The sequence below is a fragment of the Lissotriton helveticus genome, chromosome 3_1 (genome assembly GCF_964261635.1).
Source record: "Lissotriton helveticus chromosome 3_1, aLisHel1.1, whole genome shotgun sequence".
Lineage (NCBI taxonomy): Eukaryota > Metazoa > Chordata > Amphibia > Caudata > Salamandridae > Lissotriton > Lissotriton helveticus.
The window spans coordinates 1863232089-1863259082 of record NC_136061.1 but is presented as its reverse complement, the minus strand read 5'-3'; the positions used below and the strand labels follow the sequence as shown (position 1 = coordinate 1863259082).

Sequence of the window (26994 nt, the reverse complement as noted above, 5' to 3'; positions counted from 1 at the left end):
TCCCGGGCTTCGGTATTAACGCTATCTCCGCCATGCCCATGTCAGGGGATGGACCCACCTCTTCAGAGAAAGAGTTGAACAGCCGCAGGAGGTAAGGCCGAAGCTGAGTCTGAAATGTGCGAAAGAAAGATAGCGGCAGGCCATCCGGACCCGGCGTCTTCCCCAAAGGAAAGTCCTTAAACGCCGCCGTGACCTCATCCTCCGTAATGGAGCCTTCCAGCTCCGTCGCGTTCCCAGCTGGTATCGTCGGTCCTTCGTAGTCATCCAGGACGGCCGCCATCGCATCCACCGAGACAGGTTCTCTCCCGTACAGAGAGGTATAGTAGTCCACAAATGCAGCCTGCTTGGATTTCTCCGAGACTACTTTCGATCCGTCCTGCATTTGGATACTAGTTATGTGAGCCTTGGCAGCGCGTGCTCGCAGCCTTCCCGTCAGCAGTCGGCCTACTTTGTCGCCATCTTCAAAGTACTTTTGCTTCAGGGCCAACAAGGCACCTTCTGCCTTATTGGTGCGCAGAAGTCTGAGTTGCCCTCGGAGAGTGGCCAATCTCCTCCTAGTGTCTCGCGACGACCACTCCCGGTCCTGCCTCTCGGCCTTCTTAATGTCCACTGCCAAATCAGCCTCCAGTTTGCAGGCAGCGCTCCTCCGTGCAATCGCCAGGGAGGTGATGTGCCCCCGAATCGTGGCCTTGAAGGCGTCCCAAACCACTGGGAAAGACATATCCAGGGTGTCATTAGAGGCAAAATAGGCGTCTATCGCTTCCCGAATGCTATCCACATCGTCGGCGTCTCGAAGGACGCTCGGTGGGAAAGGCCAACGGGCGACACGCACGGGACGCGCCGCCGGGTCCTGGAGGTACATTTCCACATGGGCATGATCCGACAGAGAAATGTCCGAGATGGAGGCTCTCAACGTGTCTCGGAGCATCGCCAGCGACGCAAAGAGGAAATCGATACGGGAGTAAGACCTGTGGGAGTGTGAATAGAATGAATAATCTCTTAGATCCGGGTTGTGATAGCGCCACACGTCTAGTAGGCCTAAGTCTGCAATCTGCTTGCGCAGCGCAGAGGACATCACCCCGGAAGCGTTAGATGCAGCACCACAACGATCCAGGTCAGGTTCCCACACTAGATTGAAGTCCCCTCCCAGTATCATGTGCGGGTCTCCACAAGGTATCTGTTCCCTCAGGAGTGTCTGAAGATATCGGTCCTGCAACTGGTTAGGAGCATACACGTTACACAAAGTGAACCTGCGCCCGCCCGCATATACCGTGACCTTGAGGAAGCGCCCATCCCCACTCTTATAGGGTCTGGAGTCTCCCCGCGTGAAGCCAGCTCTGCATAGTATGGCCACCCCCGCAGTTTTAGTGTCCGCAGCTGCCCAGAACTGAAGAGGGTACTTGGGGTGGGCTATGCGGTGTGTGTGTCCCTGCAGTAGGTGGGTTTCCTGAAGATAAATAATGTCGGGTTGCTGTTGGAGGAGATAGCGCCAAACCTGCTTGCGCCTATTAGGGGAGTTCAGGCCCTTAACGTTAAGTGACAAAACCTTCAGGGTTCTAGGCACAGTCGCAGCCATAGCAAGTGGTGAGCAGGATCCGCCCACGTTCCCCGCACCCACCAGCGCAGGGAAAGGCGACCATAGGAGCCTGCCAAAGGATTCGCCCTCCCCACCCAGGTGGTAGCCGCCACCCCAAAGGAAAGGGAAAGAGAGGAAGGCCAAAGGAAGGAAAGCAAAAGAGAGGAGAAGAAGAGAAAGAGAGGAAGAGAGGGAACAACAGGAGGCCAAGCACGCCTCGCATTTACCAAGGGCAACAAAGGCCAACAGGGTCATTTCGGACTACCCCAGTCACCAGGCATCCTCTACCCAAGGGTTTGGACGCACTCAGGAATGTCACTCCCTATGGGGCAGTACAGGGGGTACCCACAAGTAGGATAGGAAACCTCGACCCCGGCAGCCCCGCTGCTCGAACCAAGATCAGGTGCACCGCATAGCTGGGCAGAGCAGTTGGGCATATCAGCGGCCATCACTCGGCCCCTCATGGCGAACCAGTCGTTGTACTTCAAGTAGAGCCCCTACAGGTCTAGGTCCACCACGGGAGCGGCACCGGAGGGGGCCCGCACGCTGAAGGCAGGGGCAGCGGAGTCCCCAAGTGCAGGCCAGGGCAGGACGTCACGGCGGTGCAGATCGCCTGCGCTACGAGGAGACTGGTGTCCTGGCCGGCGACAGCAGCAAAGTAAGGGAGTCCAGGCGTCGCAAGGAGTGTCTGTGTAGGCAGCATGTCAAGACAGTATCGCAAGGCAGGAGGCAAAGGAGCGCCCCATAGTGCCAGGAGGAGCCACGGAAGAATATGTCCGAACAAGGTCCAGGTCATGGGGTGGGCGGATTGGAGGACTGGCCATCTCGGTCACCCTCAAGAGAGCGGATGTGCGCTATGATGTCCTGCTTGGCCTGCGACGCGGATCTCTCATTCACCGGAGGGGATCGACGATATCGCCGAACCTTGGTCCAGTCCGGGCGAGCAGGGACTCTCTCCTGGTGACGTGATCGTGACGGGCTGTGGGTCGGCGATTCCGGCATCTTGAGAAGTTGCGCTGCCTCATGGTAGGACCGGATGACCCTGCGCTTGTCCTCCCAGCGAAAGATAAGGGCAAAGGGGTGGCCCCACTGGTAAGCAATGTTGAGAGCTCTCAACTTCTCTGTCACCGGCCGAAAAGGTCTTCTCCGACGCAGGGTGTTAGGAGCCAGATCCTGAAAAATCTGTATGTTATGGCCTCGGTAGGTGAGGTTGGGCTTGTCCCGGGCCGCTTTCAAGATGGCTTCCTTCTCCGTAAAGTAATGCACCCGCATCAGGATGTCTGGGAGGAGGCCCGCCCTACCCGCCGGTCCGTACACCCGGTTGGCACGATCCAAAGTCGAGGGGGAGGCGTCCTCATCCCCCATACCTCATGCAGGAGCTGCGCCACGTAGTCAGAATATCCGTCCCTTCCTCGTCGAGCGGAACGCCACGGATTCGGAGGTTATTCCGGCGGCTTCTGTTCTCAAGGTCCTCCTGCTTAACCTGCAGTTCAATGTTCTGCTCTTCCAGGGCCGCCACTCTCTGCCACAGCTGTTCCTGGTCTTTCGTGCACGCGTCGACTAACTTCTCCAAGCCGTCCACTCTGTCGCCCAGCTCAGTGACCTCCTTGCGCATCTCCTTGACACATGTTTGCACCTCCGTGCGTAAGGAGCCTATCTCTGTCTTAAGATCAGACATGAAGGAGGCCATAAAGGCCTGAGTCACCGGCGGCGAGTCCGCAGCCATCTCTGGGGGGCCGTCGTCCGGCGCCGCCGCTCCATTCTTGCCCCACGAAGCCATCACCGACGTGTCTTTAGCCGTCGCCGCCGGGTCCTGTTTGCCTCCTTTGGACCTTGGCATGATCAGGCCTGCAGGTGAAGGCTAGGTGCTCGTGCCACTACAAGCAGGGTGCAACCCCGCAGGGTCAAGGGGATAGTCAGCGGGGGAGGGATCTACACCAGGCCTCGTCACCACAAGTCCTCTCGCTCCCCTCTCAGTGCGGCAAAGCCCCAAATCCCCCAGGCGGCAGCAGTTCAGTGACCAGTGGCCGGGGCCCCCTGTCCACCACAGACCCAGGCGGAGGGCACGCCGAGGGCGCCCCCAAACAATGCAGGCAGAAAACAGGGCCCAGCAGTATAGAGCGGTGCTCAAGGCGCCGTACTCGGGGTGGAGAGGCAACAGGCCGGGAGACAAGATGTGAGAGCGCACACAGTTCAAAGAAGCAATGCCCCAGGTGATGCCACTTCCCTAGCACCGCAATAAGGAGTTGTAGCCCGCTCGAGCAGGCCGTGGGAGGGACACCTCCACCGTCGAGGGCCCGGGTCTAGTGGCGCCGGTAGTCCCCCTGGCTAGCCCCTCCACCCAGGCAGTCCAAGGTCCACTCCACCGCACCAAGGGCAGGGTCTCCAAGCGGCAAGGTAGTACCTCCCTCCGCCGTCAACCAGCACCCAGCGACAGTTCCAAGCGTCTGCAGGGCCCCTGCACCCCCCACCAATTCCACACCACCAGTCGGGTGGGCAGACTGCAACTAGGTAAGGCCCAGCCGAGCGCGACGGTGCGCCGCCGCTGATTTCAGGGATTGCACGCTAGTCGGGGATCATCAGGGTCCCCGGACCAATTCGCACCTCCCTCAAGGAGGGCTCGCAGCACCCCACCGCTCCTCACCTTGCAGGCCGCTTCCCAAGGCCCCCAGCAGAGTCAGTCCAGGACACACAAGAGGGCGGCCAGTAGGCAGGCAAAGACTCAGTTGCTCTTTGCGTCCCCCGCTCCAGAGGGCTGCAGGGTCCCAACTCTCCCTCACCTGGCACAGCTTCCAGGCCAGGCCCTAGGTCACAAGGGGGAGGGACGCAGGGTGACAGGCCGCAGCCCGCCAAAAACACCAGGGGCGAGGGGGCACCCTCCACGTTCAGCCGCACCCCCCACAGCCCCCAGCGGATGCACCTCACCTCCGCCCTCCCGCCAGTGCCTCAGGGCTCCTCAACTCGACCATGCCACCGCTGGCCGTGTCCAGGCTGGTATCCAAAATGGCGGCTGTAGCGACGCTCCGGACCTGCCTCGTCTCCGCAGTGCCGGGTCCCTCCGGCAATCCAGCGCCTGAGGCCGCTGCTCCTTCGGGCCTCTCCGCCTGCCACTGGGGGAGCCCGGTCCCGGGCTCGATGTGCAGCTGCACCGCAACCTCCAGGTAGGCCGGCGCCAAGGTTCTCTGTTCCCGCAGGCCTCCCCGCCACTCACAGGGGGAGCCCGCCTCCAAGTCCGGCGCCCGTTCCAGCCATGGGGCGTCGAGGCTCCCTCCGGCCGGGACCACAGGCAGCTGCACCGAGCTTCGGCGTTGCAGCGCAAGAGCAGAGCTCGGGCCCGGGCCGGTTTATGGGGCCCACCAGGTCGCCGCCGAGAGTCACCTTGGGGAGGTAGCCCGGGTGCGGGGGGAAAGGGTCCACCGCCAGCCTCCCAGTCAAAAAGGCGGGCGCGACTGCCCGCCGGGACCCTGCCGTCGCACCACCGCCTCGCAGACAGCTCTCGGGGGCCCCGTCGTCGCTCGCACAGCACCCCACTCAGCCAGGGGTCTCTCCTAGCCCCGGAGATGATGAGCAGCCCCCAAAACTCCGCTCAAAATAGCTTAAACAGGCAGCGGGGCACCGGAGCTCATCGGAGTCACAGCCCACTCCATTGCCGCTGAAGCCACGGAACCTCAGAATGTTGCTGAGCAGTGCATCTCTGTGAGATATGTATGTAATTGTTACCTGTGAGGATTAGGAGCATTCGAAAATAAATAAGCCTTGTGATTGGCTATATTTTCAAGTTTATGAAAAATGATTGCCTCAAAAATACATGGATGTGGATGTGATTGGCTTTTCACAAGCCAAGGTGGATGTCTTTCTCTTCACAGAAAAAGGACAAGGTGGTTAGGGAGGAGAGGTCAAGTGAGGTCTCATTTGACCTGAGCAGAAATGTGCACCCTCGTCTCCTAATTTTGTACTAATATTTTATATGGTCATTCTCTGAAATCATATGAGTAACAGAGACTTTGCAAGGATCTCCATTAAATCAGCCAAAAGATTAAACAGATACATTTTTTTGTAAAGATTTCAGGCCTGTGTGGGACTTCATCCTGTCGATCGTCTCCCTCATCAGAAAGCTCTCAGAGGAGTGGCAAGGCCTTCATTTGTGTCTAAGAACGCCCTGCAGGACAGCCGGCTGTCCTGACGAATTTGATTGGCCAGATGTCCACAGCAGAAGCATTGCTTACTATATGTGCGTATGCATATTTTTCTCTGTTTTATACACTGCGTTTTGATGTAAAAACACCTCGGTGGTGGGACTGCACTTTACCATGTGGGATATTCACTGTTAACATTGAGGACTACGGTCTCCCTTGCAGCTCTGAGACCTCCTCTCAATGCAACACCTTCATTTCTAAAATCACTTTGTAATTGTATTTTGATAAACCGGTTTGTAAAATGTGCTTTTTTGTGGTTTATATATTTCAGGCACGGCGATCAAAGTGTGGCTATGCAAAACACTTATTTGATGCTTTTTTTTATTGCACTGTGCCATTGTTCATTTTCCTTGACGTGCCTAGGAAAATGTGTTTATCCTAACGGTCCTTTAATGCACTTTGGGTTCTTTTTTTCAGTTTTATCTGATGCTTTGCACTGGGCAGAGATGACACCAGTTGGTTGGAGAAGACTGTGTAATTAGTACAATTCCTCTTCCATGTTTGGTGCATTGTACAATGTCCTTGTATGACTACTGTGGATTTTGTGGCTTCATTATAGTCCTGCATTTCTGTAATCACATTTATTGGTGATTATGGCTGTGCTCGATTGGACCGCTACTGTTCAGCATTCCTTTATTTGTAACTGCTAATGTTTGGTGAACTTAGAAGATTCACATACTACTGTTACTTTTTTGTCAGTGATTACAGCAAAGGGTTAATTTGGGCTTGTGCTTCTGTTTGATGTGTGCCTTAGCCTCCCAACCCTAGGGTTGGTAAATTCGCACTTAGGGGCACATTACGATCGCAGTTTTCCCGCATCCTCCGGGCAGGCGGAAGCCACCGCCGGCGCAGAGGATGCGGGAAAACCGCTGGGGAGGCACAAAAGACCCACCGCCAAATTAGGATAGCGGTGGGTTTCAAAATCGGTCCGCAGCTTTTCCGCCACGGCCGCCTTCCGACCGCGGCGGAAAAGCTCCAACATGGCTGGCGGTGTCTATCAGACACCGCCAGCCATATTAGGATGGCGGAAAACAGATGCCTTTCCGCGGCGGATTCTCTGCCGTGGAAAGGCATACGATGATTTCTTTGGGGGCCCGTTGCGGGCCCCCAGGGTGATTGGAGGTGTGGGGGGTGCACATGGGGGGTACCTATGGTACTCCCTGCATTTGCGTGCACGAATCGGCAGGCACTGTGCGGTGCCTGCCGCTTTGTGCATGCAAATGCTAAGCATGCATATTTAACCTTGCGGGGGGTGCTGCTTCAAGCAGCACCCGCCGCAATGTAAACTATTGAGGATGTGACCGCCAGGCTGGCGGTCACATCCTAATTGCACTGGAGGGACCGCCGCTGCCCCTGCGGACGGTCCCTCCTCCTCTAGGGTGGCGGACGGACACAGGTCCGTCCGCCATCCTAATAAGCCCCTAAGTCCAGAGATTATGGCACCATATGTTACCCACATTGTTTCGGTTTCTCTTTGCTTCACCCTTCTTTGATTTGTATTATAATTTATGTATGTGTTGATTATAAAGATTTGGGAATGGTAGCTTGAACAATCTCTTTTTGATAATTTTTGCTAATCATGAATATTTGGGTGGGCAGTTGCTTTGGAAATGGAAAGAAAATACGTGATTTCAGGCAAAGTTAAAGTTTTGCATGGCATTGTGGGTAAGAAAACCTTGTGAGATCCACGCAAAGCACAACAGCCTGGTCTCCCCCGGTTCTCTAGTTTTCGAAAGTGTTATAGGCCTACATTTCTCGAACTGAGTGAGCATATCTACCTTTGAAACTAAGGCCAACATGCTGTGGAAGACTAGCTAAGTTCCCTGAAGAGCACATCATAAACCACGAAGGTTAGTTTTTGACAAACAGGGTAGTTAGTGAGAATCTAGCATATGTCCTGTCCATCATTATGTACAGTACTGTGACTGTAATGCACTTGTCCTGCGGCAAATTGAAGCTCTATTATAGCCTTATAGCCTGCTGTGGATGGCTACACCAGTTAATAAAGACCTTGAATGCCAGTTATAAGCCTGAGATGCCGGCGTGGGCTTATAATGAAGGTGAGGACCTTTATCAACAGGTATAACCCAAGGCACAAGGGCTATAAAGCTATTAGAACATTCCACCCACTAAGGGTAAAATGTTCTAAATAAAAATGGAGAAACAGAAAGACAAACATTGGAATGTTGGAGTAGAAGGCTAATACAAGCCATTATAAGCCCAGAGCCACTCCATTTCATTCGATGGATCTCTCCACATTCCAGTGTTCTAATAAGTTCTGATGGAGGATGAACATGGCAAGCAGGACAAACATTTTACCCATACATGTAGCGTTGGGTGCAGAGTTCTCTGCAATGCCATTGTTTTTTGTAAAGTTCACTGACTCCAAGGAGGGTATTCTGCCGCCAACGTAGGAGCAGTCAGGGCTGATCCATTAATCTATCTAGTCAAAGAGCCAAGTGTTGAGCTTGGTGTGGAATGGAATCATTTTAGATACAGCACAGATATGTAGGGGCAAGTCATTCCGCCCTTTTGGAGCTAAGTTGGAGAAGTCACTTCTTGTTCTGGTGCTGTGTAAACATGGAATGTGTGTGAGTCTGACTGAGCTAAGGCATTGGAAGGTTTCTGAAATCTGAGGAATCTGTCAGGAATTTGAAAAGAGCTGTGGATGGGGAGCCAGGGAAGCTGTTCGAAGTGAAGGGTGTGTGTGTGTGGTATGTTGAGGAAGGAGGCTGCCTGGTGCGTTCAGTATGGTTTGGAGTCTTCAGCTTAGTTGAGTGAGGGAGTAATTCAGTATAGTGGCAAGTGTGGCGCCAATGGGTTTGAGTACATAGGTGTGTTATAAGCCCCAATGTACCCCAATATAGGCCTAGGTAGTTGCACTACCTTTTACCTGCATTTGTCCTACCTTGCTCTACATAACGACTCTGGTGCTAACCTTTTACCTAGTTAGGTGCCAAATAAATGCTGTGTGGTTTTCTTCGAAAACTAGCCTCATTTGTTATGCATGAGGATTCTTAGTATTACAGCAGGATTACCATCTTCTGCATAGTAACTCTGTACAAAAGTCACCACTATCGTCATCCTTGGTCGACATGCCCAGGGACCATGACACATCTCGGTAAAACCCCCGAGGGTACCTTTCGGCTATACCAGTGAAGAACCTTCCATGCTGACACGAGACGCTGAAGTCCCTGCATGCAGACACTCCAGCACACAGTGGTCTGGCATCCCTTGCGGGGTGTCCTGCTCGAGACTAAGACGGAGTCCTTCATTCTCTCACATCATGTGGGGTAGGCTCTTTCCTAGGGGGATTCTTGGCTTCACACCTACATACGTGCTAGGTACACATAGGTACACTTAGCTAGGGTTTGTATCTTAGGAGTATGCTTGATTATTGCCATGTATTTATATGCCTGCATACATTCCCTGTTTTAGCACAATGGGTAGAATTCTATGTTTTTTCTCTGCTGGTGCTTATATCATATATATTTGTTCTAGCTATCTCTCTGAGAACAACTGAGCATGAGTGACTGAGCAAAAAGTTCTGTACTGTTTGCACGATCCCTGAGGGGTGAGGGTTGTCCTGTTCAATAGTTGCCAGAAACTATTTGCTCCTTGGTAGGGTTGTTGGGCTTATAGTTGCACTGTGAGCTAGCTGGTCGATAGACTAACATATGCATAGGGGGTGTCTGGAAACCGCCTGAATACCAAACCCTCAGTTTATGTTGTCTAAACGCGCAGATCCCATATAGATTTGTAGGAACTGCACGATAGGTGAAGATCAAGTGACGGCATGTGTATCTGTACTACCTCATCTATCTGCTTCTACCTATGTGATATCCCAGGGAAAGCACACTTAACCTAAGCTTTTTATACCTGTTCATGTCTCTGTCCCCTTCGAAGTCCTGACTAATCCCATATACTTTCCAGGTGAACCTTTACTAATGCCTTTCATCCCTAACTACTTGAAGCTCAAGAAATTGTGACTTTCAGCGCACTTACTATGCTAAATCCTACTCCTTCGAGTTTATGGTTGCAAGTTGGGTGTGTCCAAGAATTCCTTTAGGGCCTTACATTCCTCAAACTGAGTGAGCACATCTACCTTTGAAACTAAGGCAAACATGCAGGTGAATACTGTCTAAGTTCCATAAAGTAATAAGCCAAACAAATGTCTTGTGCATCAACTCTTCTACTCTTGCTTTGGAAGTGTGAAAACTCAATTAGTAACTTGTATAATAATCAATGTTATTGAAAAATTGTACAGGTCACAATATGTTTTTTGATGATGATGTCCTTCCCTGTGTACACTCTCAAGCCGTAGGCAACATGTATAATGGGACCCCCTCAAAAGAACAATTTGTGGCCAAGGAACAGAGGGGAATAGAAATACACAAAATATAAGAGAAGTTCCTTCAATGGCCATATACATCAATAATGTGTATGCATCTCTAAATGTCCAGGTAGAGTGACAGTGACAAGTTAATTATAAACACTGATTATTCAAAAATTATGTTTATTTTTCTTTTTTTGTATACATATAAATTCATATAAATACTGTTTTGAATCAAAAAATCACATAGAAAATCCATCAAATAATTACAAAGATCACAAATCATACATTACAATCATATAAATAGGCGAAAAATAACAATACCCCTGGGTAACAGTCAACTAAACAACTTACTCACGTGCTACCAGTCATACTACAACCATACCACATACTAAGATGAGAAGAAGGAACTGGATTCCAATTAGCTAGATAACAATGCTAATACTATACAAGGGCCACCAGATGTAACAGTCGGCCCTTGTAGCAGGTCTACGCGCGTTTCGGTGGTTCAAGCCACCTTCCTCAGGACCTTGTACATCATCAAGTGCAGATACCAGGGCCCCACCCCTCCTCAACAATTAGGAAATAGTGAGGAAATAGTGAGTGGCAGAATCTCTTGAACATGCGCAAAAGATTTAAACGCATAGAATCTCACGCCTTTTATATGTTCGAATACCTTAAAGCGGGCGTTATCCCCTCAGGCTTGAGAGTACGCAATGCCCCTGCGCTTTTTGTTGACATCAAAAAGTTCCTGGAGCGGTGGTCACTTATTTCTAACCGCTGCTCCAGGGACTGGATGATGTTAATCATTGAAACTGCAAAAGATGTGGCATCCACACTCTTGCAGGAAATAAACGATCTTGAGGAAAAACTAAGTGCATCAACTGCAGTAGAAGACGGAAAGATCTGTCTTGAAAAAATTAGAACGGAGATGAAGGATTTTGAAACATACCTCACCAATAAAAAAATGGATAAACTAAAAAAGGATGTGAGGTGGTTTAGTAAAGAGAAGATTTATCCTTACCTTACCCCTAGTTACTATCAGGAGGCACCCCAAGGCAACCACAATTCTAACTATAATGGCTATCAAGGGAGAAAATACACCAATTTCTCTGACACAGGGTCCTCGGGCTCAGATGGAGATAATTACCAGGATACGAATTATGGCCAATCCAATCCTGGTTCTTTTAGGGGTCGGCCGAATCAACGTCCATTTAATGGGAGGGGTTTTTTACCCCGGGGCCAATACAGGGGAAGGAACGTCCGCTGGCAAGATCAAGCGGCCCATGCCCAAATGAACCCTCAACCTCCACAACAATACGTAAGGACTCGCAACCAACAGTATTGGTGGTAGAAGATGTAGAGATTTCTACATCTACTAATGACTTACCCGTTTACAACTTGTCCTCTATGAATCTTACACCTGAAGACACGAAAGTACTTAGTAGGGGCTTGTCATTTGTTCCGAGTATTCATCTCAACAAATTCAAACTACATGAAGACCTTTTTGCTTTCTTCCGCAAAGTCAGGTTAAACAGATTCTTTACTGATCGTCCACCCGGTGAAGAAGCGATTAACCTGTCGGGCTGCAAACCAGCATCGACCTTCACACCGACTTTGGACATGGTAGGTACAGAGGTACGCATTTTTGAACAGAATGTCCTTCAAGATATTGCGAGGGTTATAAAAAACACCTATACCCCTCAACCTAATCTCTCTCATTCAGAAATAATTTCTCTGAATGAATTGAAGAATAATCCCTCCATAATTATCAAGCCTTGTGATAAAGGCGGGGGTATCACTGTATTTGATAAAGCAAATTATGATGACAAAATGTTGGAAATGCTAGCTGTAACAGACCACTACAGACCTGCCCAGCGGAAGGAATTGGACCGCCTGACTAGACACATCCAAGAAATAACCCAGGTGGCCTTTTCAGATGGTTATATTTGTGAAGATGAGTATGTTTTTCTCAACAGAACAACTCCCACCACTTCTGTTCTGTATGGTCTCCCTAAGACCCACAAGTCAGAAATCAATCCACCAATGCGACCTATTGTTTCGACTATTGGTTCTTGTACTGAACCACTGTCAAAGTATGTGGACAGATTCTTGTGCCCATTAACTCAGAAATATGCCTCTTATATCCGTGACACCGGGGATATAATCAACAAAATAGAGGGTTTGCCATTCAACCCTGACACAGACATACTGGTGACGCTCGACATTGAGGCGTTATACACCAACATCCCTCAATGTCGGGCGTTACAGTCGGTGTCCAACCTTCTCTTGAGACACCCTTCCGATCGCCCTGATGCTTTCATCCTCCAATGTTTGGAGATTGTACTTATGAATAACTTTTTTGAATACAATGGGAAGATCTTTAAGCAAATTCAGGGTACATCTATGGGGGCTTCCTGTGCCCCGAGTGTGGCTAATACATTCATGGGGGAATGGGAGCTAACTAATATTTACAACGAACTGGCCCCATTTTTTGAGAATATTTCTGTTTGGAAGCGTTTTATTGATGATATTTTTTTTATTTGGAAAGGACCAGAAGAACAACTACAAGCCTTTTTCCTTTGGCTCAATGCAAGTGACACCAATTTGAGGTTCACTATGAACCGGAGTAGTCTAAAAGTTGACTTTTTAGACATCAGCATTGCAGGGACCAATGGACACCTCACAGTCAGTCTATTTAGGAAAAGTACGGCTAAAAACACCATTTTGGAATTTGGCAGTTACCATCCGACCTGCCAAAGGGAATCGATACCTTTCGGCGAATTCTTACGAATTCGCCGCAATTGTACAGATATTGGCTCATTCCATCAATATGGAGATGCACTTAAAGAAAGATTAATCAAACGGGGCTACCCACATCGCCTTGTGCGTCAAGCCTACAAAAGGGCCAAATATTATGATAGATCTGCACTTCTGCGAGGTAATTCCCGAACCAAACATGATCGAATCACATGTGTGATCAATCATTCCACATTGAACCACAAGGTTCGTAATATTATCAATAAAAATTGGAGAATTTTGAACTCGGATGAGAACGGTTCTCCACTTCCTCTCCCCATGTTGGCTTATAGGAGGAACAGAAATCTGAGGGATATGCTGGTTCATGCCAGACCCCCCTCGAGAAATTCTCAATTGAACAACCAGCTTTCTATTACTGGACTTCCTGCAATAATGGGTAATCACAGATGTGGCTCTTGCCACGCTTGTGATTCAGCGATTACATCTGACACAGTGACCTACAATGAAAAAAAGATCAAGCTGCGCTTTCTCACAAACTGTCGCAGTAGCAACATCGTGTACATTCTATTCTGTGACTGTGGTCTGGCTTATGTTGGTGAGACGGGCCGTGAGTTTCGCGTCCGCTTCAGCGAACATAAGTCCGCTATTAGGACCAACAAGTTGTCAGCCCCGTTAGTTCAACATTGCATTGAGAAATCTCATGGAGAGAATGAGATCAAATGGTCTATCCTTGAAAAGGTTATAACTAAAATGGGACAATCGAGCGAAATCACGCGTAAAAAACGTGAAACGTTTTGGATTTACCATTTGGATAGCGTCAAGCGAGGGTTAAATGAAGAGTTATCTTGGTATGTGACCAAGTAATGAACCGTTGCCTTGACTGATCAAGTGCCATCTGGGGAATCTGACATGGAAAACTGAGAATACATATTCTGCCCCCGTATTTTGGGAGTCTTTACTGTAGCAAATGGTTCAGTAGGTAGTGTGTCATATAGGAATTCTATTTCCCTCTCTTTAGCGAATTTGACTTCTGACATGCGTTGATTCATTTATGATACACGTTATTTACTTGATTCATGAAATTTATTTCAATCTTTTCCATCTCATCTAGATGGTGAAATGACTCCATCTCTTGTGACTCCACACTGGTTAGATGGATGCTACTTGGGAGTCTTTTTTCTTTTTTGTTTAGGATTTTGTCCCTGTCTATGATGGGAGACTCTTCTAAACTACTACGTATTCTGCATTCCCCTTGAATTATATATGTACTGATCTGAACTTTTTTAGTATTTTTTATATATTCAACATCTTCACTTTAATTGTTGTTCGTGTTGACCTTATCTTCTGGCATGCTTTTAATTGTGGCTTGATCGGCCCTTATTGTTAGGCATTAGTAAGATGGACGCTATTCCGTAGTCCTCTCTCTATGCCCATGATGGGAGACGCTGTTACGATTCTTTGTAAACATCTCGTGTGATCTTAGGACCTATCGCGGTAGTTATAAAACATGACGGGCTTCTACGATCTTCCGCTGAGGGTTTCTTCCGACGTAGAGGGATCACGTCGCACCACTGCGAATCACTAAGTAAGTGAATTAGAGTGATATTTTTTGATGTAGGAATTTGGAATAGCTATCGCTTTCATATTTGCGATAGGGGTTGAGACTTGCCCAAGCTGTCTACATGCCCGGTTGTTTACAAATGAGCTACTCGCTACTGACGGGCTTTCTTTGTAAATGTGCACGCACCCCGGGGTTTTGTAAGATGCGTAGATTGAAGTCACTACTCTTCTCCGTGGCATGGACCGCCATATGTTTTAGTATGTGTTTTTGGTTGATGCTACTTTTTGCTACTAATAGCGCATACTCTCCCATAGTAGACCCTTGCTGTATGCTGCATGCATATAACGCTCGTACTTTTTTTTAACTTTTAGGGTCGCTGGTGTTGGAAACTATACCCTACCTTTGGATGGCTTATTTACCTTATACAGAAGTAAGCTCATTTATTTGTCGCTATGGTTTAGAAACCTTCAAACTGTGTACCGGTACCGGTACTAAGAGGACTTCTCTATATATTTTTCACCTCTTGATAGATCCAGAAGCAACAGAATTGAGCTCCCTCGCCGTCCGTATTTAATTGAGATCCTCGCTTTGATAAATTCCAAATATATGAGTACATTGAGAACCCCTATCAGCACGGACATCCTGCGACTATTTGGGTATGTCAATCGGTGAACTTGATCATTAACAGTATCAAATGAAGAGTGGTCTGTTAGGAGGCATGTACATAAATCTTGGTGTTTTTCATATATGTTTCACACCAAGTATGACTTCCTGGCTCTGTATGTTTTTTCTGCAGCCAGCAACACGGAACAGTTTGACTATCCAATCCATTATATGAAGCGTTTTAGCTTCTCTGTCCTCTGTTTCCATCGTGAGTGGTACTATTGGTAAGCTTTCCAATTGCGGAATACACATTAGTTTCAGCTAGTCCTTTGAGCACACCTTATTCTAAAAAGTCTTTTTTAATTTTATGTAGAAGCTGTGCATCGGATTTCATCCTGCTCTTGATTTTACTGATTATATTTCTTTTGAAAAGACACTCTTATATTATATTGTAAGTATATCATCACATGCCATGATGTGTCAATATCAGCTTAAATTTCTTCGAACTAGATTAGGTTATGCTTTGTTGCCTACCTCTTTTTATATATAGTAAATTTATGGCGGTAAGTCTTATCCTGGCTCACGTAGGGATCACTAATAGGGTTTGAGAACGATTTGCTACTACTGACCTTAAAAAATGTTCTCCCTTTGCCACAGTTTTGGCTAATCTATGTCTTATTTCTTGCCAAGAGTTAGATTTATAAATATATATCTTGTGAGATGTAGGATTCCTTCTCTATGGTCACGTTGATGAGCTCCCAGAGTCTTGCCTAACAGTGAATGCCTTATGTTTTTGCATATACAATTCTTGTGTATTTTGAGTGACAGACTTGTTTTCTTCCTTTTTCCTTAGGCAATTCTTTCCTTTTTTTTGCCCTGATCCCCTGGTATCTGCACTTGATGATGTACAAGGTCCTGAGGAAGGTGGCTTGAACCACCGAAACGCGCGTAGACCTGCTACAAGGGCCGACTGTTACATCTGGTGGCCCTTGTATAGTATTAGCATTGTTATCTAGCTAATTGGAATCCAGTTCCTTCTTCTCATCTTAGTATGTGGTATGGTTGTAGTATGACTGGTAGCACGTGAGTAAGTTGTTTAGTTGACTGTTACCCAGGGGTATTGTTATTTTTCGCCTATTTATATGATTGTAATGTATGATTTGTGATCTTTGTAATTATTTGATGGATTTTCTATGTGATTTTTTGATTCAAAACAGTATTTATATGAATTTATATGTATACAAAAAAAGAAAAATAAACATAATTTTTGAATAATCAGTGTTTATAATTAACTTGTCACTGTCACTCTACCTGGACATTTAGAGATGCATACACATTATTGATGTATATGGCCATTGAAGGAACTTCTCTTATATTTTGTGCACTCTCAAGCCGTATACATAGCCTGGAGAGGTCTCAGACAGCATGTACACATTGATGCTCTAGTGAGCTCTTTTGCTAGCAATGTACTGCCTGAACAGCAGCCGCCCTTTGTACAGGATCAAGGACTCATCAATGGCTATATATGTTCCAGGAGTATATGTCTCTGGAGACCTGGCAGAAAAATGTTCCATGACAGGCTGAATTTTGAACAACCTGTTATGGTCTGGATGGTCCCTCAGCAATGCAGCAGAATTGTCATTGAAATGTGGCACACGCTGCAATAACAAACATTGATCTCTGCTCATGTACGGTGCGAAGATGTATGTTACCCAAACTGTGCAAGTAGACCAGTAGGACTGCAAGTTTGGTTTGTGCACTAACCCCATTTTAAGCTTAAGGCCCAAACTCCTCAAGTGAAGTGGGAGTCCACTGGTGTGCCCTAGAATGAGGCCTAGGGTGCCTCTCCCTCAAAAATTGTTCGCCATGCAAATTTGTTTACTTCACAATTTGCTTAAGGAAGTCAACATAAAAAAAGAGATGGATGTACTTAATTGGCAAATAAATGGCTGTATTGAGTTTGGATCCAGCGTTGCCAGTGAACGTTAGAATTTGGGGCTGAACTAAATTGGGGGGTTACCAAGAGAGCACTCCGTCTGTGCTTGCGGCCACACGTGCCTGCTCTCTGGGTTAGTCTACCCTGCTATGGTCACTCCACTGCACATACTGTGCTTGCAAAGGGACAGCATGACTGACATCATCATGTCTTTCAGATTCGCTGGAATATGAGTATTCAGATGGAACACCACCGACTGAAAAATCACTTCTAGACTCTGCTCCATTTTTCTCTCCCTCAGATGCTGTCTCAGTATCTGCTGTCTCATTTTCTGAGCCTGCCTCAGAACTGTCCTCCATAGCCCGAGTTAGGGCCTAGTCAGCAGTCATCCACCGAGATGCCATCTCTGATAACTGGCAAAAACCATCCTTCAGAAACACTGTCCTACGTAGAAGGTAGAAATATTGTTCTAAATCACTTGCTGGGTGTGTGCATCTGTGAGATTTGTGCAACAGTAAATAAACAAAAAAAGACTTATTTTGGTAAATCTGCAGGTTCTCCAAAGACATGAAAAAAGACAAAAAAGTACACAGTATTACTTCATCTTGACACATACATAATACTACAGCATACTTTTGTCAAGACATATGCAAAACCTTATTGTTGGGGGATCGCCAGTATGAATATAATGCCCCAAAGCTACAAATCTATCTTTGATCTCCAGAAGCACACATTCACAAAGTACCCCCTGCAACTTTGTGCACAGGTGTGCTCCTTGTGAAAACTTACAGTGCTATCACCAAGGTCAATGGAATTATGCAGCAGCGTTATCTAAATGATGCAGCAAGAAAAGGCAAATTATGTGACATTAGGCAGCAGTTTGACTTCATTATTTTATGGTTTGTAGACATGGTAATACTATGTCAGCAAACATTCCACCTCATAATACCAGGTTAGCAACCAAATGAAACTGAAAGACAATAAGTCAGCCTTTGCGCAGGCCCTTCCACTGTGTGGAAATAAGTTGATCCCTTTGCATTACAGAATAATTTGACCTCACCGGAAAAAACACATTTGAAAAAATATATATGGCTCCAAAGGGGGTCGATCCATATGCTGAGGGTCAACCTCCTACCTAAATGTTTTGCTTTCGTTTTGGAAATACGTGCAACTGCAACTGGCCCCCCAGGCAAGACGCATTTCCAAAATGTGGGGGCCCCCCCCCAAATCTACGTTGGCGACAGGATACCCTCCTGTGAGATAGTGAACTTTACAAAAAACAATAGAATTTCAGAGAACTCTGCACCCAAAGCTACATGTATGGGTAAAATGCTTGTCCCTTCTTGCCATGTTCATCATCCATCAGAACTTATTAGAACACTGGAATGTGGAGAGATCCATCGAAGGAAATGGAGTGGCTCTGGGCTTATAATGGCTGTATTAGCCTTCTAATCCAACATTCCAATGTTTGTCTTTCTGTTTTTCCATTTTTATTTAGAACATTTTACCATTAGTGGGTGGAATGTTCTAATAGCCTTATAGCCCTTGTGCCTTGGGTTATACCTGTTGTTAAAGGCCCTCACCTTCATTATAAGCCCACGTCGGCGTCTCAGGCTTATAACTGGGGTTCAGGGCCTTTATTAGCTGGTGTAGCCATCCGCAGCAGGTTATAAGGCTATGATAGAGGTTCAGTTTGGGGCCTGTATGCAAGGAGGGCTGAGCCCCTGACAATTTCTTCTATTTTAAAAAAAGTTTTGGGAATTCCCCTGGGGGCGCATCACAGGGTTAAAGCCGGCCCGTAACAAATATCCCTGGTGGCCTAATGGGTTTCCTGGTTGTGGATCGCACTGTGACTGTGATCCACAGCCAGGAAACTGTTTCAGAGAGGTCTCATTGGAAAGGAAAGACTCTCCTCTATCCAATGAGGCCTCCGAGGAAACATGGGATGCCTTTCTAGGCATTTTTTACACCTCAGCAGGAGAGAGCACTCACCTTGCTACTTTTGTTGCTACATTGGGGAATCTGTGACAGAGCGATAGGCGAGAAGGAGAGTTGGGGGCTGTTGCGGAGTTGATTCCTCATCTCTCCCGCCCTTTGTAAAAATATGTTTTTAAAGGATCCCTTTCAGCCCACCCCAGTGTCAGACAAAGGTCGACAGATGCACTGGAGAGTGTTGGAAGGGTGTCGCCCAATGGCTGACATCTACACCTAGCAGGGTTAAACAAACTGTAAAATGTAATAAACACTGTTTAAAGTAAAGATTATTTCCATAGTGCTTCCCTTAAACAATACAAATGTAGTTACTATAGCACTCTGAAATGTTATGCCCTTTCCAGTTTTATGAACATGAGTTAAGACAGTGAGCTCATGAGAAGATACTGGGTGTATTCCATTACCACGCATGTCTGCCACTACCATTCATTTAATTACAGCACATGGCATTACTTCGTGGACCTTTAACCTATATGTTTGTGGTTTTACATACTTAAAAAAAAGTCTCATCCACCTTATCTATTTCCTTAAAAAGTCTTGTCCACCTTCCTTGAGAGTTTCAAGGTGATCCTTCAAGCAGCAGACGAGAAAAAGAGGGGTCCCAAAAATGTACTTTCCCTATGCAATTTTCCATACTAAAATTGAATACAGAAAAAACGGCTGAACGGAATTACACCAAATTTGTCAGAATGCTAGATCTTTACTTTTAACATGGGGGGATATTCTCAAGAACGTGTGATAACCATCGCAAAATTAACTTAACGCAACTTTGAACATAGCAGTCTATCGCGAGAAAATAACACCATCTTAACGTCCAATTGCCAACCCGGCGGCACCATGTGATAGTAGCAGGATAACGTGCCAAATGACTGCGTAAAAATTACCACAACGCACAGACAATGCGAAACACGAACGCCCAAAAACTTGCGATGCCCCAAATCGCGATACAAAAACCAGCGACAGGCCTGCAATTCCCATGCGTCATGCGCGAAAATGCACTATAAAAGCAACAAAAAAACCACCACTAAAACCAAATCAAACTGCGTAGCACCATGGATGCACCCGGACCCAATGCAGAGGACAACCCGACCCCTACAAGCCCCACAGAGGACGAGCCATGACCCCCATGTTCGGGGAAGGGCAAGGAGAAGAGAAAGAGGAAGACAGGGTTCAGTCCACAGGAAGACCGGATCATCGTCACGGAGGTGACAGAACACTACCAACAACTGTTCATCACCTCCACTGCGAGACTGGAAACCCAAACGGAAATATGGCAGACCATCGTCAACAACATCAATGCAGTCGGAGTTTCGAGGAGGTCAAGAGGCGCTGGCATGATGTGCAAAGCCAGATTAAACAGAAACTCGCCGCCAACAGGAAGGCAGCAACGGAGAATGGAGGTGGAAATCCTGCGCCACAGGATGTGCTGGATGAGCTGGAGGAAATGGTGGCCACAGTCACCAGTGTGGAGACGGTGGCAGGAGTTGGGGGTCTGGACACAGCACAATATGATCTGACCCAACAGCAACAGGGTGAGCAATGACCAGGGACTGGGGGGGCGGGGGAGATGGGCACAATGGCACACATGCATCATTTGTAGCACAGTGCGCATGCACAATGATAGTGGAACATGTCCCTGATACCCTTGGCACACTGCAGCACACATAGAAACACCAAGGAGGCCCCTGTCCACTATGTGCACATATGGGCCCCCTCCATATCACCAACGACACAACTTACCCATGCACAAGTGCAGAATCCAGAAAAGCAGCGGATGTGTGAGCCACACTGACTATGCAAGTGACACTGCATGACCGATAGCAAAGGAGCAGGTCACGCTCTGACATTTCCACGTGCACAAACAACCCCTGACGTCCATTACACATCAGCAGACAAACAATGCACTAGACCACAAAATCTGTCCAAGAGCACAAATGACCCAAGTCGTAATCATTTCAGCCCCCGAAAAGCACACCACCTGCAAGGGATAAGGGGCCACGAAATCAGAGCTGCAGGAGCGACTCTCCCACCATGCAGCACACACACATAGCAAACATGACACATCAACATTGACGGCAATGTGGTACAAAGTGTACTACCTACACCACAGGACAGAGGACACAACAGGTTCCGCTTGTGCATAGAAAACTGGCCACTCACATCTGGCACTGCCTGACACTGTGTGATGATGATGTACGAGTACAACCACACATCCGTCATGTAGTTGAAATTCCCACTGTCTGCCATCAAATAGTCAGCTCCACCAAAACAGTCACAATGTACATTGTCATGCATTCTGTATGTAAACATCTACAAAGCGTCAACATACATGGGACAATCTGTTAACTCTGTTAACCTGCATCTCCCCTTTACATTGCTGAGAGACAATCAACACCTACTGCAGAGCAGAACACAAATCTCATCAGTGATGATGAAGAGGACAACCTGCACATATGCTCAGACACCCTCCAACGGCTAATGGACAGCCTCCGCACCCCACCCCCAGGAGCAGGTCAGCCCAGCTGCCTCGAGGTGACCCCACGCTCTGCACAGACCACACAGCAGGAAACACACACCACCACGGCTGACTCCCAGGAACCCCCCGAACATAACATGGAATTCCAACTCCGTGTGTTGGGTTGCCAGGTCGAGATATCTAATCAGCTGCTGGTGGGTTTCGAGCTCGTGGCAGCCAAACTTGATGCCATATGTGGGTGTCTGATTCCCATCAGGGACTACTTACAGTCCCTATTGGACATCCGCTGTCCGCACAATGCTCCTGACAATCCTTGGCTAACATCGCTGGGGCCATTACTCGGATACAAGAACTGTCTAGTTGTGTTTTGCCCTGATTTCAGATATAGGGTCATCTTAAAGGCAATGGATTATTGAGCTGAAGCAGAACTAGAAATGTCTTAGGGTCCAGAGATACAGCCAAGGCCCTGTGGCCAACACCCACTGCACATGACCTAAAGCTGTGCGAAGAGGGGGTTAGCTGCACAGTGGGTTGGGTCGAGTGCCAAGGCCCTTAAACTAATCCGCTGCAGTGGCAGTTTGTCAAACAGAGAGTTGGGAATGCTAAAATAGAAATACATCTTTTGGATGTGGAATATCATAAAAAAGCTCAAAACGAACTGAAAAAAATGTTAAGTAATTGCTAAAGGTAAATTATGCTGTATTTTGCCCATATAACATTAACATATATTTAAAAAAAACTCAAAAAACATAGTTCAAGTAAAGTTATGGTTACCAAACTAATTTAAAAAACCTGAAATTATCCATTTAAAGATACAGTTTAACAGCTAATATTATCTTGCACCATCCACTAGTATCACCACAGTTTGACCAATTTCCCTGTCATCAAAGTGCATATGTGTCCAAACTACGAGTCCCAAGCACTGTTTGGAGGACTTGATGAAAATGTAGCTATGGAGAACTGTGCAGCACTAAAAACACAAAAGGAAGAAAAGGACTACTAGTTAGTTAGTCATCACAAAGACTATGACTGAATGAAATAAAATGAAATGCATACCCTTCTTCTATATGCGTTTTGCTTATAAAAAAGGAGACACAAAAAAGGTAAAATTATTTGTTACTGTTCTGGTTCAAGTTGACACTTTCAAAACAAATAATATTCATGATTATTTACTATGATTTTCATCATATATGTGTTAAGAACAAAAAAAGGCTTTCTCCCTTGTATGCTCCCAGGGCATTGTTTATGCGAAACAGTTTGGTATTGTATGCCATCTTAGTTCTGGGTTGTCTCATGAGAAAATAATGCACATAATGATTTTGTTTATAGTTTACTGCTTGTCACATGGGTTGTCTTTTGATTGATAAATACACTTTATTGCATTGAATATTTCATAGGGATTTTTCCACTTAACTTGATATGTTAAGTTGAGTGGTGGCACTGACTGAAAATCATTTTTGTTAAATTTGATTTTTTGTGATTGTTACATCATGTTAACCTAGTACTGGGGCTCAGTTTAGGTTACACTTCCTAGTCTGTTTGCAAAATGCTAGAGCCTATCTACCTGCTACTTAGGAACCATTGTCCTTACAGGTGGTTTTCCAATATGCTGTCTGTATCTCAGTCTGCCACACTTATAATCTCAAATCTTCCAATTGGGTGCGCTTAGCATCTTTAGAAAACAGCATGTACTCTACATCCTTATCGCCCAGGCCATTTATCACACAGGTAAGAACAATGCAGGTAGGTCTTTGTACGTTTACCGCACAATAGTTTCCCAATCAGGTATTGTTTTTCTAAAATAACATGCTTTGTATGTTATTTATTAAATAGTGACTTAGGTATGGGTAGAGGTAAAGGGAGTTAAGGGTTATTTTAGGGCTACGGGGTGGGTGGAGATAATGTTGAATTTAGGGTTCAGGTGTGGGTAGAGGTAAAGGGATGTAAGGGTGAATTTATGGTTCAGGGGCTGGTAGAGGTAAAGGGAAGTGAGGGTACTTCTAGGTTTTAGGAGTGGGTAACGATAAAGAGTAAACGAGTAGGAGGGTCTGTGGTCCCCAAAAAACAAAATTTAAAATATGGTTACAAAAATACATGTGTGTGTGAGTATACAGAAATGCACACACACACACACATATATATAAATATACATGTGTGTGTGCATGCAAATATATATAAAAACAAAGATTAAAGTGAAGGTATTGTTAGGTGAAAAGGTTAGTTAACGTAATATTTTAAACTAAATAAAACACTGGAATTCACCAGTTATAATACTGAAGAAATTATACCTCAAGCCCAAAACACGATTGCATCAATGGTCAGTTCGACATACATAAAACAAATCTGATATTTTTTGTAAGCATACTGTGCTATGATCAATCAGTCCTATTTTTGTATTTTAATTTAATTCAAAGAGTTTTATCAAGCGCAAACATGACCCTAGAGTATCAGAGTGCTGTACACAAGTTGGAACAGGAGCAAAAATGTAACATAAAAAATTAACAAAATATGATATGAGATAGGATGCACCACGAATATTACTGAGCAAACAGTAAGCGGTTCCTGTAAAGATGCCATTCTGGGTTGTGAGATGATCCAGTTCAAGGCACATGGGTGGACAATGTTTCTGGACGTTCTGCTTGGATGAAGGTGCTCACGGGCTATTAATAGTTGTAGTATCGCCTCAGGGTCTGCGAGATGTTATGTCAAGAATCTGTTCATTAGGATTCTTTTCACCTCTTCTTTGAAAATTGGGGTCGATGAGTTTGACTCAAAATCAAGTAGAAAAGAGTTACATATCAATGATTGTACTGCTAGATTGAAATCTGGTGGTGGCAGGAACGGTATTACTTCCTCCCTCTTCAGGAGGTTGAGTTGGAATAGTGCACGACATGTGGTTTCACTGACATGCTTTCATGGTAAGATTTTAATACAGTGGTATTCCGATGGGTTGGGAGGTTGTGGCGGTTCAGAAGGAGGGACACGTACTACTGAATGGGGTAAATGAGGTTTTATTTGTATAAACATTTTCTTTTTCCTCTGGGTAAGTCTTTCCCGTTCAAGGGTTGCCGGGTTCAGGGACTCCGTAAGGCTTCTGGGTCTTCTGGGACTTGTTCCCCTCGGTCTGGTCTCGGCGGGTTCCTCGTCCTTGGTGTTCGCCCAGCGCCACATGCAGAGAGGAAAAAGAGAACTCTCAGAGGTTTGTTCTGGTTGTTTGTACCCCAGGGGGACCAAGGACGTGAGGGCACCGGTGCTCTAGTGTGCTTTACAACTGTATCCGAGCGTGATGGACTGGTGCACGGGACGAAGGTGAGGGAAGGAGGCAGGGAGGGTTAAGGGATATCAGGTAGGGAAAGAGAGGCGTTAATTACACTATTTACATGGCGTTACCACGCCTCCCAAGCCAGCCCGCCACACATTGACGCACCTGTGTGAGCCACACTCCTCTGTGAGCGTGACTGGGCGATTCGTGGAAATGTTGGCCTCCTGGCACTGCTTCTCATCGTCTCCGCTCCTCCGCTATCTCCGCTCTCCGTTCTTCCTCCTCGTAACTCCCACGCTCTCCGCTCTTCTCCTCACAGGTGTGGGGACACCCCGATCTCTGTCCTTCCGGGTATTTGTCCACTCTTCTCGGCCATGCGTCATAGGTGGGCGTGACTCCTTGCTTCCGGCTGGATTCGCTGAGGCACAACAACGCGTCACAGGGGGGCGTGTCTTCCCTATCTTCCTCTTCTGCGTTAAAGTAACAGTTCTCCTTTCGGCTGTCCGGCCGGTTCCACCATTCTTTGGACTCCACTTCCCAGGAGTTCTGAAGCAGAAGGGGCGGGGTGATTATCAGGGCTCCACCAGTCAGTGCCGGTTACGATCCCCTCCACCCTGCTACAGAGGTGTTATGAGGGGGAGATGAGTAGATATTCTATTTTCAGAGGTTGTTTTGAGACAGGCAGGTTTGTGCTTTTTACTAGAGTGTTGTTGAGTCGAAGGATCTCTTTCAGGGAGGATATCTTTGAGCATAATTGCACATAATATCCATATACGTGGTATACTAGGTTCAATTGAGGATTTCTGCCTGTAGAGGTTGAAGAGTGTGGGGGAGATGGTTGAACCCATTGGGGCTCGGCGTCTCACTCGGGAAACATTTGATAGAGAGCTACCTGGTCTGATTAATTGTGAACGGTTCTTAGACAAGAATGCAAACCAGTTGAGTATGTTACCTGATAGCGAGGGAAAAAGGAGGAGAAACCCTATTGTGAATGGGATGGGGTAACCAACGCGGAAAAATGAACAAGTCCCACTTTTAGAATGTGTACCATGTGTAATATTTGAAAGACAAGCTAAAATGTACCAATACAATTTTTTGACACCACAAACATTTCTATTGCGAACACTAATTAAAACCACTGCTTCCAAAGTGTGTGTATCCAAAGGATGCAACCACAACAGTAATGCAAAAAACAAGAATAATTAAAACATATACAAAACTATTTTATTCATCATTATGAAATTTTTACACAATCACAATCAATCCATATACATGGTTTATAATATTAAAAATAAGAAAACTGTACAAAAAGTCGACACAGCGTTTCGGTGACTGAGATGAAACACCTTCTTCAGGACAAAGTTTTCTATTAAAATATCTGTTATGTGCCCCCCCTGTTTGATTCAGGTGGAAAGTGCCTTTTTGGTTGAATACAAATTAGAAATGTCCTTATGATATGATACTATTCCAGGATACAATTTGCGTTCGTAGGAGCTACCGCTAATTTGTTTAATGACCTACTAAAAACTGTGTCTTTTATGAACAGGCAAAACGTTATTGGGCCTCTGTTTGCTTGTCCTTCATCAGGTTGTCCTTTAGGATGAGGAACTACTGATGGGGTTGCTCTCTTGATGTAGCAAATTATGCGTTAAAAATATGCTTTAAAGATTACGGCCTCCCTGCTACCTACGAACGACTTCCTGGAGGAATAGTATCATATCATAAGGACATTCCTAATTTTTATTCAACCAAAAAGGCGCTTTCCACCTGAATCAAACTGGGGAGGCACATAACAGATATTTTAATAGAAAACTTTGTCCTGAAGAAGGTTTTTCATCTCAGTCACCGATACGCTACGTTGACTTTTTGTATAGTTTTCTTGTTTTTAATATTATAAAACATGTGTATGGATTGATTGTGATTGTGTAAAAATGTCATAATGATGAAACAAATTGTTTTGTATATTTTTTAATTATTCATGTTTTTTACATTACTGTTGTGGTTGCATCCTTTGGATACACACACTTTGGAAGCAGTAGTTTTAATTAGTGTTCGCGATAGAAATTGTTGTGGTGTCGAAAAATTGTATTGGGTAAATTTAGCTTGTCATACAAATATAACACATGGCCCACATACTATAAGTGGGACTTGTTCATTTTTCCGTGTTACCTGATAGCCCCATTCTGCTTTCTATTAATTTAAATGAGCTGTTGTGATTGGCTATGTCAAATGCTAATGAGAGGTCTAGAACGATGAGTAAGCAGAAAACAGCACAGTAAAGCATCTTGAGGGCATTGTC

General features: G+C 46.2%; 1 protein-coding gene across 2 annotated transcripts in view; it reads left to right on the top strand.

The window, feature by feature from the left end:
- Window positions 1-26994, top strand: part of LOC144823915 (malignant fibrous histiocytoma-amplified sequence 1 homolog) — a 235088-nt gene that overhangs the window by 196103 nt on the left and 11991 nt on the right. For both annotated transcript variants that reach the window (XM_078682825.1, XM_078682826.1), the window contains exon 8: window positions 5639-5807. In XM_078682825.1, coding sequence (XP_078538951.1) covers window positions 5639-5807 — 169 coding nt within the window. The remainder of the gene's footprint in view (window positions 1-5638; window positions 5808-26994) is intronic.